The 13,476-nt window shown below is 40.7% G+C and overlaps 1 protein-coding gene across 1 annotated transcript in view; it reads right to left on the bottom strand.

The window, feature by feature from the left end:
• Window positions 1-13,476, bottom strand: part of LOC150085895 (immunomodulatory peroxidase-like) — a 312,395-nt gene that overhangs the window by 179,687 nt on the left and 119,232 nt on the right. The window contains exon 11 of the mRNA XM_090374732.1: window positions 7,115-7,290. Within this exon, the coding sequence (XP_090230858.1) occupies window positions 7,115-7,290 (176 nt within the window). The remainder of the gene's footprint in view (window positions 1-7,114; window positions 7,291-13,476) is intronic.

The following is a 13,476-nucleotide window of genomic DNA, read 5'->3' as shown; positions in this document are numbered from 1 at the left end:
CCAACATAACTCACTGCTTGCACGACCACAACAAGTCGTACTAACCTGTGGAATAACCAGTACAACAAATACAGGAGTCTCGACTTCCTATCTCCCCAATGTGACTAAATCCAAACATCCTGACTTTAACTCCTGTTTAGGCCCACAGATAAACACGGCTACCAAAGACAAGTCCAACCTGTAGCGTGCAAATGACTCTATAAAACCCAGGATGGGACCACAGCACGGAAATGAACGTGTAAAGACCGCCACTATGATGGGACGTGACTAGAAAGCCTGAACGAACTCCATCAGTCCGGATGGCAGGCCACTGACGATAGACGACCACTTCGCAGCCACAGGCGTTCAAGCCCTAATGTCGATCTGCGCCAGCTTCCTTGTCTGGCACACTATTCTTCCCCTTCCCCGGCTGTGGAGGGAGACGGCTTGCCGTCTCCTGCAACCCCTGCCACCCTTCTCTTCTTTCTGGTGGAGCATGCCCCACTGAAAGCTGGATCTACCTTATCTATCGGCTCATTATGTCTGACTATAAATTTCCCCAGTCTCTAGCTCCCCCCCCCACTCTAATTATACGCAAGCGAAAGTCCCACACAATCCAAATTTAACCATCAAAATAAATTTCGCCCAAAACTCTCGGCTTCTCTTTCTAGCGCTTCACCACGCGAACTAATCTATACCAACTGATGTGTATGTATGTATGTTTGTACACTGGTGTGAAAACTTAAGAACCAATACTACTTCTCAAGGTTACAACCACAAAAATGAAACTAAACAGCCTGTGGCGATTTGCATAACTGTGGCGTTCAGTAGAAAGCTGGTGCACATGCAAAAATCTGAATCGTGATGAGAGGGCTCACATAAACAGATAAAAGCCGCAGTTATGTGCAAATTACAGAATGGTGAGCACGATTGTTATAGCCGTTCGATTGGTTTCATACAGTGCTACAGACAACGAAATGGCCAGTAGACAACATTTGTATGATTTTGTCCGGGGTCGAATAATTGGGAAGCTCGGGGATGGTTGAAATGCGAGGAGTATGGCTGCAGAGTTCGATATAGCTCATAACATAATCTCACGTGCGTGGTCGGCCTTCAAGACGACAGGTACAGCTGTTCGAAGGACCGGTGGTGGTCGTCCACGAACAACAACGCCCAATGATGACCGCTATATATTTCAACAGGCCAAGAGGGGTTGACACCATACAGCAGGATTCATCGCAAACCAGCTGCACAAGACGCAGGATATCGCAGTTTATTGTTGCCAAGCGACTCCACAAAAGGTGGACTGTTTGCCCGACGGCTAGTACGCTGTGTCTCTTTAACATCTGCCCATAGGAGACACCATTTACAGTGGTGCATCGAACACAAGGACTGAACAGCAGTGCAATGGGGTAAGGTACTCTTTACTGATGAGAGTAGATTCAGTCTCAGCATCGATTCTGGACGTTTACTAATCTGGCGAGAGGTTGGCACACGGTATCACTCCGCAAACATCACTGAAAGGGATCGATATGGTGGTTGAGGTGTTCTCGTCTGGGGAGGCGTTATCTTGGATGGACGTACACAACTCCAGATCCTGGAAGGCGGCACTGTAACTGGTGCGCGCTACTATACTGAGGTAATCCTTCCCCACGTGCGTCTGGTCCGAGGTGCCGTTGGCCCCGCGTTCGTGTTTATGTATGATAACGCCAAACCCTATCGCACTGCAGCTGTTGATATGCTTTTCGAAAGTGAGGACATTGTTCGTATGGATTGGCTTGCCCGTTAACGATCTAAATCCCATCGAACACATATGGGACGCTCTGGGGAGACGCCTAGTAGCACATCCACACCCACCAGAAAATATTCACCAGCTGAAGATGGTGCTGACAGAGGAATGGACGATGTTAACGCAAGAACTCATCAACATTGTTCTAAGTATGGACAGGCGTTGTAAAGCCAGCACACATTAGGGATGGCCATATCTCCTACTGAGGACTCCCTCTTCCCTTTGTTCCATTTGGCAGTGATGCATCTGTATCATGGCAGTCAGTGCTATGTTGCCATATTTGAATAAAGTCCCTCTTCATCATTTCTGTACCTTGAGAGGTTCCTTTGTATGATTTTCCCATATCCAGGCCACTCCTATGAGAAGCTACAGGTCAAAACTTGACTAGTCCTTAAGTTTTGCACAGCAGTGTATGTAAGCAACATATGCACTCTCCTCACTTTTTTTTTTTTTTAGATCCTAGCTAATTTAATCTCAGGAAATTAGGTGGCAAGACCTGCCAGAGTGAACTATTAACTACTGGGTACCTGGTCGGCCTCCACGGGGCGAAAGTGGGGCAACGTTGGGCTTCAGCAGGGGTCCAGCGGCTAAAGGACCAGAAGAACAACGGTACATAACACTACACATATACAATGTCCATGCACTTTCAAATCTCTGGTATTTCCAGTCCACGGGTACACCCACAATGTAATCAACAAGGAGATGGGGAACCCCTGGTGCCGCCTGACACTAAACATGCTGGCCATTTGGGTAACTCCCAGGCCAGTGTGATACAGAGTTGCAAAAAGCACGCCCCACCGTAGGGATCTCTTTCCCTATGTTCTTTTATTCCTACCACCTGGGGTAGTTCAGTCTCCCTTCTCCAATCCCCTTCTCACCCTGGCTGCCCTTAACCAACTTTCGCCTGGTGGCTGACCCCATCACCCACTTTCAACTCCCACCCTCTGGACCAGGATGGGCATCCTGTACCAGGGTTCCCCTTACTCTCCTTTCAAATCAGGCGGATGCTTCAACTACTGCCCCCTCTGTTCTCTACCACTTTTATCCCACCCTCTTCCTATCTCCCATTATCTCCTTTCCAATAAAAAAAAAAAAAAAATATTTTTAATTTTGGGGATCTCCTTGAATGCCTAGGCTATCCCAGGGGTTCCCCCGCCAGAGCTTTCTTCTCTCCTAATGTGGCCTGGCCCGCCTCCCTGGGGCGATGACGGAAACTTGGGGTGTGTTAACGGCTCCCCACAGGCCCCCAGCCTAAGTGGCCAGAGGAACAACACAACCCACACTAATACCTCATGAAACACACACCCTGGCCTTAAGCTGAGGCCACACAGAGCGCTACGTATGCTATGCGTGAGGAAAATAGTTCCCTTTAGAGACAACGTATGGGGCCCACACAGAACTGGGTACGCTGTCTAGCTACGTCGCCGTGTTGTTTGATTTGTGGATATATTTTTAAGCGTCGCTGAGGACGGGCATGCGCAGTAGATATCTTATACAAGACTGATGCAGATAGAAAAAGAAATTTAGTTCTTTTTCTCTGCTGAAGTCTCGTACGAATCGTAGCCAGTGTGGCCACTTGGTATAGCGAACATAGAAGTAGTCGTTACTCAAACAGCGTAAAAAGCATACGTAGCGCAGCGTTCTGTGTGGCCTCGGCTTTATGCAGAGTATTGTATTATATAAGGAGAAAAAACGCGGAGTTGGGGGAGACCCAGATGCCGCCAGGAAAAAATCGCTATGATCGATATCTAACCAAGAAATGACCTATGTAATCATTTACCTGTGAATTTGTAGTGCGTGGCACTTTCAAATTCGAATAAATATCACGACTTAATTATTTACCTGCTTTTACATAGGTCACTTAGGAAAAGGCTTTTTTGATTCGGGTTCTACAATGCATGAGAAATATTGTTGCATCCGAAAGAGAAAGATTAAAATATTTAAATGAAATATATACAAATATTTGTAAAATACTAAACGATTTTACAAAACAATATTCATTAATGAACAAAAAACGTTACAATGGAACATGTGGTTACAAAGGAACTGGATGCAAAAAATAATTTTGATATCATATATTTGGATTTCAGGAAAGCTTTTGACACTGTTGCGCATGGAAGACTATTGTACAAATTGGAGCAGAATGCTATTAAGGGTAAGTTGCTACAATGGATAAAAAGATGGTTAAGTGGGAGAAGACAGAGGGTGGAAATCAATGGGTGCTGCTCTTCGTGGACTAATGTTATTAGTGGAGTCCCACAGGGATCGGTGTTAGGTCCACTGTTGTATTGTATATTTATCAATGATATTGATGAAGATATATCAGGCTTAATGTCGAAGTTTGCAGGTGATACAAAGGTTGGCAGGGTTGTTAATGACAGTAATGGCAGTGTGCTACTGCAACAGGATCTAGATAATTTTGGCAGATGGGCTAAGAAGTGGCAACTGAAGTTTAACCTTGACAAATGCAAAGTACTGAATATGGGTAGAAGTAACCCGAGAGAAAAGTACCAACTGTGTGGTACTACACTTAAGGTGATAGAAAATGAAAGACCTGGGAGTAATTGTGTAGTCAGATATGAAGTTTTCTGAGCAATGCAGACAGGCTGCCCCATGACCTGCCAGGGCAGATCATGAGGTTTTGTCAATGATATATAGGAATTTTGCGCAGAGGAAAGGAGGTGATTGTCCCTCTGTATAAGGCAATGGTCAGGCCATGCCTTGAGTACTGCGTACAGGTCTGAAGGCCTCATTTTAGAAAGGATGTCGATTTTTTGCTTGAGCGTGTACAGAGAAGGGCAACAATATTGGTGAAGGGAATGAAGGGATCCTCTTATCAAGAAGGGCTTAAGTTCTGCAAATTGCAGTGGCTGGAGACTAGGCACCTGCTCAGTGATCTGATTGAGGTGTATAAGGCCTTGAATGGGTTGAGCACGCTGAATTCTGATGGGATCCTTCCACGTGTTCAGATTACGAACCTAACTAGGCATAAATTCAAATTAAGAAAAGACAGATGTAGAATAGATGTGCGGAAGTTTGCCTTTAGCCAGCGGGTGGTTAATTGCTGGAACAAACTTCCATCTGTCGTTGTGGAAGTTGATAGGTTGAATAAATTTAAGGAGGAACTAGACAGGCATTTGGAGAGAATGGTGTGATTTTTTTTTTTTTTTTTTTTTGGCTGATGCTGCATAAGCTCATACACTTGCTTTCTTAAATCACATGCCACTACTACTACATCAAACGATACACATGCACGAGATAGTGAACGTTATGGAGGCAGTTGTCAATAATTAATTGCATTTGTAGTGACGTAATTGCCTCGCCCTCTTCTCCCATTGGCTTGAATAAATATCAGTAGGAGGAAAACTTTTAATGTATAGAGGGATATGTAAAGGACATTTTTGTTTACACTGCGAAGGAGTTTACTGACATATTGTTCAGTGCAATGTGCATAATTTTTTTTATGCGTAGGTATAAAATGATCAACATCTACCTTCAGAACGAATTGCCATGGTATTGCACTACCTCGAATAAGCATCGCTTCACCAATGGAGAAGACTATTGTTACTTATTCTCATGGGATATCACCACCACATGGGACCGTTTAAAGACTTTTTGGCCTCTATTCGTGGGTGGACAGGTACCCTGGTTTTGCAATAATAACAACCATACACGTATAAAAATGATGCAAATTGCACTAACCCATATGTCAGTAAACTCCTTTGCAGTCTAGACAAAAATATCCTTTAGTCTAAATCAGTGCCCATCATCAGGCATCTCTCATATTGTAGAGTTATACTTCCTAACTGGGTTGTCACTATTCCAATATCAGGGTAACTGCCCACCACCGAAGATAGGCCTAAAGCCTTGAAACGGTGCAGTCTGGATGGTGGTATCCACCGAGAATAAGTAACAATAGTCTTCCCAATTGGTATAGCGTTACTTATTCGAGGCAGTGCAATACCATAGCAACTCGTTGTGAAGGTATTCACAATATGAGATATAATTAAAACGATGCCAATTCATATTCCTGGGCAGATGATCATTTTACACCTACACGTATAAAAATGATGCAAATTGCACTAACCCATATGTCAGTAAAATCAATATGTAAATAATATTACTGCTGCGTGTAGAGAACCCTGGTAGTTAGTGGGTCTCAAGTTAACTCCAGTCTGTTCCGAGCCCTGCTAACGACAGCTACGATGAATTCCTCCAGCCAAAAATCTGCGGACTCAACCTCTCCAGTGACGCGTAGTGAAAGTAGGTAGAGATACACAACGAACCACTATGCAATGGTTCGTTGTGTATCTCTACCAGTGTTTACGGACCGATTTGCATATCGAAATTTTTAAGGCTGGCACATATAAAGAAATCCACTAGATCTGCATTTGTTCAATAAAACAAGACACGCTACACAAACCACAGCACTACACTAATTTCTGGACCCCGACAGGTCTAAAGGGAGTTTTAATTTTCGAAAATTAATTAAATTAATTTTTTTTAATATAGAATAGATTTTCACAACTGTGTTCAGGAAAGATTGAAAATATAGGCAGCATAAAAAAAAAAAAAAAAAGGATTAGTTTTGGGTAATTTTTAAAATTTTCGGGCGACTAACTCAGATAGATCAGGAGTTCAACCTTTTCTAACGAAATGTAACGGCAAAGTTTCAGTTCGTGTACCGATTTATATTCAAATGTTGCAAAGTATGAGATAAAAATTTACACTTATTAAAAGTATTAAATACAATACAGTTCTTTTAAACGCTAATCCTTGTGCGTATTTCCTACAACCTTTAGAAATACCCCCCCCCCCAGAGTACGTACCTTTTTTTTTTTTTTTCCGCATCACCTTAAATTATAAAGCGCTATTTCACGTGTTCACGGGCCGATTTCCATATTGAAAGGAAAGAGGAGTAAAAAAAAAAAAAAAAAAAACAAGCAAGACTACAAAATAATGAAACCCGCATAAGACAAAACTACCAATCGACGAACGCTGCAGTGGGAGAGATAATATATTATTTTAAAGTAGCCACATTAATATACGTTATATGAATAATTACATTCTTACAATGCACCGCGATGTAACATTTCGGAAAAGGGTTTATCCTTACCTACATGAGCTACTTTAAAATTACACTCTTCGGCCACTAGCATCGGTAATTCAACATTTTAAATCAAAAATCTGTAAGCACGGAACGCGACAGGAGCGTTACTCAATACACAATATGCAAATAGTAAACTTGCACACAAGTAATTATCCACTTTTTAGTCAGTTATAATCAGTTATTAGTTGAAATACGTTTACAACAGTTACTAAATATACTACTCGTATATTACTTACCTGAAGTAAATTCCCCAGGATGCCCATTATTTTCATACCAAAATCGATCACCAAACTTCAATCTTCTAAACTGTTCTGCTATAATGCAAGCGAAAGTAGGTCCGACAATACCTCCCTCTACTGGTTTTTCAGAAACGCCAGCAATATACAAATCTACATCGTCTACATTTTTTTTCCTGAAAATAATAATAATAATAATATCGCTGTTCCATGATGTAAATATGACATAAAATAATATATACTGGCATTAAATTTCATATTAAAATGTTTGTAAATACGCATAACACTGATTTTGAAACTATGGTAAAATACTAGTACAAAAGAACCAACTTTAATTTTAAAAAATACGTTTTGGCTAATAGCTTCAGTGTTGTGGTCCTGGTGTAAAATATTTAGCAATCAGTGAGAACCTTGCAAGTGGAGCCCGAATGCTACCATAAAAAATGGGTACCCATTTTTAACTATTATGAACTATTATATTGATTGCCAAAAAATAGCTACGATGTTCACGGGCGACTGGGGGAAGAAAGCAGAAGGGACAGCTTCCAAGGGCCCGGATCAACGAACAAAAAGGAACTTGAAAGGGAAAGGTTGGTTTGGCGAGGTTGTTTGCCCGGGGTACGCGCTACTCTTGGCGTTGATGTTCTTGTTTATACTCCGGCACGACCACCAGGTCAGTGCAGTTTACAATAACTCAATCAATAGAAATGTATATCGTATTTAGCAGCCACGGGCTTGAACCCCGGTCTACTTAAAGAGCGTGTGCTACTGCACTCGCGCTCTTGACCACTCGGCTACGTCAGGCCTAAGTTAGCTTCTTTAGCCATTTAATTCTTTTTGTACTGCAATACAAAAAGAATTAAATGTAAGTCTCTCCTCTTCTGGACTGGAGATATGCCAATGTATCCCCAATCATTAAGCACCCTGCTACAATTTGATAACCTTCTGGCATTTTCCTTCCTTAATAACTCCCCATGTGTGAATGTAGATGCAAAATATTCATTCAGTTTGTTTGCTATCTGAGCAGGATCAACAACAGTCGAACCATCGATATCAAGTGGACCAATCTGATTCATCCCCTTTCTTTTAGAGTTTATATAAGTAAAGAAATCCTTGCTGTTTTTCTTAGCATCCTTTGCCAAAGATTTCTCGTAATCTGCCTTCGCTTGCCTAATCCCCTTTGTGACTTGATTACAGACTAGCTTATATCTGCCATAGGCTTCTGTGTCGCCTGATAATTTACAAATATGCATCCCATGCATTTTTCTTCTCTGTCACGAGTCTTATTAGTTCATTTGACAACCATTTAGGCCTAAACCATGAACAATATATGAACAATTCGAAGCACTTTACTGTACGTAAAGTGCTTCGAATAATTCTATGCTGGTTCCCGTACAAGATTTATGTAGTGCAAGAACTAAAGTTTTGTGATCGGTAAGAACAACGAAACTTTGCTCTACGATTTCTGGCTGGTATGGAACTTGATGCTACATGGGCTCGAATGATTTTGTGGTCTGATGAAGAACATTTCACTCTCCATGGGGCTGTAAATGTACAAAACTGCCGAACGTAGGGAACTTCTCATCCATCTGCTGTGCACGAAAGACCACTATAAAGTCCATACGTTACAGTATGGTGTGGATTCACAGCAGAGTTTATAATGAGACCATTTTTCTTTGAAGAGTCTACACCTCATGGCCCCGTAAGATGTACGCTAATTAGTGCACGGTACTGCGCTATTCTAAAAGATCACATTATTCCCGCTCTGCAAGAAAGGCAATGCTTGGAGACCGCAGTGTTCATGCAAGATGGTGCCCCTGCCCACGTCGACAAGTGAAGGAACTGCTCCGTTCAACATTCGGAAATGATAGCATCATTTCTAGAGGCTTTCCGCATTTCTAGCCAGCCCGATCAACTGATCTCAGTCCCTATGATTTCTGGCTATGGGGGATACCTGAATGGCAGAGTTTACCGTGGCCGCATACAGACGGTTATCGATTTGAAAGCAAGCATTAAACAGCATGTAGCCAACATCCCCAATGAAATGCTACGCGAAACTGTCGCACGCAGTCCTCCTTTTTCAGAATGTCATCTCAAGTTAAGAAAAAGCACATAGAACAATATCTGTAGTAATTTTTCTTCTACAAATCGCTTACCCTAAATGACATACCCACCGATTTTCACAGCGCTATCTCTAACCGTTTTGACACTATGGTCTCCTGAACAGGGAAACTTATTTTATAACCACCCGGTATATATTTTATATAATTAAGCATTTATGCAAGCTAAGGTTAGGAATAATTATTCTAGACGGTGGGAATAATCGGATTTGTTTGTTTTTTCCAGCTGGGGTTGTCGTACAGGAAATGTGAATGGAATTAACATTTATAAAATGTTTATTTTTTTTGCATTTATTACTTTGCATTTATAAAAATTTATTTAACGATTACTAGGGGGCTTCACCCCCTGCTCGCTGTGCATGCTTTTTTTGATAAAATAAAATAGAACACTTACAGAATCTTTCGATAGCTATGAATACATAAATACATTACATATGGAAATCAAGAATGGTACTGCGTGTCATTCTAATAAAGCGCGTGCACTAGGTTTATCTAGCATGATCACGCTAGAACGGAAACTTGTTTTACCGCAGTAAAATAAGCTTCTATACGTGTTTTAGTATTTGTTACGTATACACGTAATCCACATCCTTCTTCTGTCATTGGCTGAATAAATATCACTAGGAGGAAAATTATTTTAATGTATAGAAAGATGAAGAAAGTATAAAAATTTAGAAAATGCAATGCTGTTAAGTGTGTATGGGTAATACCCAAGTAACACTCTCTTCAAGAGGCTGAACAAATGAGTGAACACTATTTAATAGCACCGAAACAGAATTAAAGCTGAACAAAGCTGCTTATTTCTAATGGCGTTCCTCGATAAAGAAAATACAGCTAGGAAAGATTTTCATACCTTAATTATTTAAAACGATTAGAAAAAAAAACCCGTCAAGTGCACACGAAATTGAGGTTTTGATACACCACATGCCATAACTGCTGACTTATAAATATTGTTTTAAGTTCAAGGCATGAAACAACAATCACAAATAATAATAATAATAATAATAAATAACTGCATATGTAACATATCAATAGTTATAAGGTATGAGATTGCTAAGTCCATCTATAATAAAATTTTATTTTTTCAACACTTATGGATTCGAGAAACCAACTACCAGTGGCATAACTATGCCGACACAGAACATCCAGGCTAGGCATGAAAGCGTCCTGCCGCCAAGCGTATTTTCATTACTTCTCAGAGAACTTCATGTTAGCCTGCACAGCTGTCCTAAGGTCTTTGTAATCTCCACTATCTTAAGTTTGGTACCAAGGAAACAAGCCAGATGTGGCAAAGTCGTCAAGCACGAAAGTGAAGAAAATCGTATGGAAAAGTAACACAACTCAAAAATCGATAAATTCCATACGAGGTGCAATTCAAGTGCCTACCATTCTGTAAGAAAAGATTCTTGCACTTTATCATGCTGGAAATGTTTTTCTTATCTATTATTAACGTCCACAATTGAGAGGAAACAAAGTTTAGTTTTTTTTTTCTTTGTTTTTGCTTTTCTGACAAATTGTATTTTTTGAGTTGTGTCACTTTTCCATGTCGTGTGCGATGTGTTTGAGTGGACCGTAGCTCAAGCCAACGCGACTGCAATTTGGGGGAAAAAAACAAAAAAAACAAACAAATAAATACATATACAGTCAAGGATTGCATTCATTGTCGAATGATTAATTGCAATCCTCTCTGATCTAGTGATCGTGTCGGAGTATAAACAGAACATACTGGTGTATACAGTATATATAAGATTAGTGTTAATAAACCTAAAATCAATGGAAAGAGGTGAGAAACAGAAGAGTGAGAGAAATAGAAAAATAGAAAGATAATAAAGAGTGAGCATAATTAGTTTAGATATAGCAAGAAGGGGAGAAATATATATATATATATATATATATAAAATGCAAAGAGAAATAATACTAAGCAAATAAGCATATAAACACAACTAATACAAGAAGATATTCCCACATAATGTGCAACCTTGGTGTCACTTTTCAAGAACCAGTCATCAAGATTGCAAGAAAAGGTGACAATATCAAACCTTTGTTTTGGATATAAAATACATATCATTAAGGTTTGTGTTAAAACTAAGAGATGTAAATAATTTGGAGTTAATTAAGGCATTAAGAAAATTAAAGCGTAGCGGAAATTAACGTCCAAAACAAAAGTAAAAAAGGGGGAATATGTATTAGGCATGTAGTTTATAATTGGTTCTTGAACCAATTATAAACCAATTATAATTCTAAATATTGCAGGTTTTAAAATCAAACAAGTCGATAAATTCAAATATTTGGGATCAATCTTACAAAGGCATATGACAGTGTTCCATGGAATTTAGTGGCTATTCTTTTTCTTTCAACGTTGAAGGTGTTGGCTGTATCAAGGGCTGTCCCTAGAAATTCTGTGGGTATGTCCTTTTTAAGTCTATAATACAAGCCTCTTTTGGCTACTTCCAGATAAAGTGGGAGAGCGCCGGCCAGCAACTGTAGCGCAGGTGTGCTTAATGTGCCACATGCTCTGGTAATAGTGAGAAGTATTGTCCTTTGTATCGCCGGGCGGGCGAACCACGCACAAGTTCCATAGGTGATAACAAGTAGGAACATTGCACGGTATATGATTGCCATGGTCTTTCTTTTGAGCCCCCAGTCTGCTCGACTGATCCTGGCAATCATATTTGTATAATTTCTCACTTTCTTCGCCAAGTAGGTCAAATGGAGATAAAAAGTTAATTTTGAATCAAAGACCACTCCAAGATATTTTAGTTCTGTTACCATTTTTATAGTTATTGTGTTAATTTTGATTTGTAGACGTCTTCTTATGTCCAAATTGCCTTTTATAAGTTTTGGTTTTTTCAGGCGATATTTTGAGCATGTGCATTTGTTCCCACTCCTGTAACTGCAAGAGGGCGGCATTTGATCTTTGCTCTACAACCACTTGCTTGTTACCTTCTACAAGGAAAATCATGCCATCTGCAAAGGCCAGGATTTCCACGGGGCCTAGATCCAAGGCCAGAAATCCATCCAGAACAATGTTCCAGAAGACAGGGCCAAGGGTTTAACCTTTGGCAGTCTTTATTCACAGGGCGTGTCAATTCCTGGAACCTTGGTGGGACACTTATGTCTGTAAGGTAGCTGTTTATTAAGGTATAGAGGTTTTGTGGGGCATTTTCCTGGCGGAGTCTCCTAAGGACACTAGGCCACCAGAGTGAGTCAAATGCCCCAGCAAAGAAATGTAGATTGCCAGCATATATTTCTCCACTGACTTTTTAACTGTTGTCAGTAGGTGGTGCATAGCATGGTCCGTAGAGTTGCCCTGCTTAAAACCATACTGATTGTTGGAATGTAAACCTGCTTCTGTGTAGTATTCAATAATCTGCTCAGTACTATACAGAAGCAGTGGCAGCACAGTGTATAACACTGTGCTGCCACTTTATTAGGTACACCTACCTAGTAGCGTGTTGAGCCTCCTTTCGCCTTCAAAACAGCCTAAATTCGTCTAGGCATGGATTGAACAAGACGCTGAAACGTTGTGCAAGAATGGAGTACCATGCAGACATGAGTGTGTCACGCAGTTCCTTGAGATTCGACGGAGGTGTAGCGAACAGCGTTTTCCAGCTCATCCCAAAGATGTTCAATACGAATGTGATCCAGGGACTAAGCGGACCACTGCAGCAAAGAAAAGTCATTGTCATGTTCTTGGAACCATTCCATAGTGATTCGGGCTTTGTGCACCGGCGCATTATCCTGCTGGAAGTAACCATCTGACTGAGGATAAACTGTCAACATGAACGGATACACTTGGTCAGCAAAGATGTTTAGGTAATTCAGACGTGAATCTATGGGTATCAATGGGTGTCAAGAAAACATTTCCCCACATCATAACACTGTCCCCACCTGGTCTTGCATAAAAAGATATGATACAGAACTGTCCAACTGCACTGGTGATATGGGCACACACTGCCACTGGGGAGCAGAGGTGACCCACCTTTGTGACTGTGAGGTTAATGTTTCTGACCACTATTTCTGTAGAAGGGATACCTGGGGTGTATTCTATTATTTTGTAGCCTCTTGGGTATCCTTGAACCCTACCCATATGTGTGTGTAGCGCTCTTGGAGTACCAAGATATTTATATTATTTTCTTCCAATTTGAGTTTTATCTGAACTACAACAGTTCTTGCTCTTTGAGAATTCAATTGAACGAGATTGAAAGCCCTAGTCACATTTCTATTTTCAGTCTGGCCCAT

The sequence above is a fragment of the Mastigoproctus giganteus genome, chromosome 5 (assembly GCF_048544385.1).
Source record: "Mastigoproctus giganteus isolate SK-2022 chromosome 5, ASM4854438v1, whole genome shotgun sequence".
Lineage (NCBI taxonomy): Eukaryota > Metazoa > Arthropoda > Arachnida > Uropygi > Thelyphonidae > Mastigoproctus > Mastigoproctus giganteus.
Note: the sequence above shows the minus strand (reverse complement) of the source record. Positions and strands in the feature narration are given on the sequence as shown.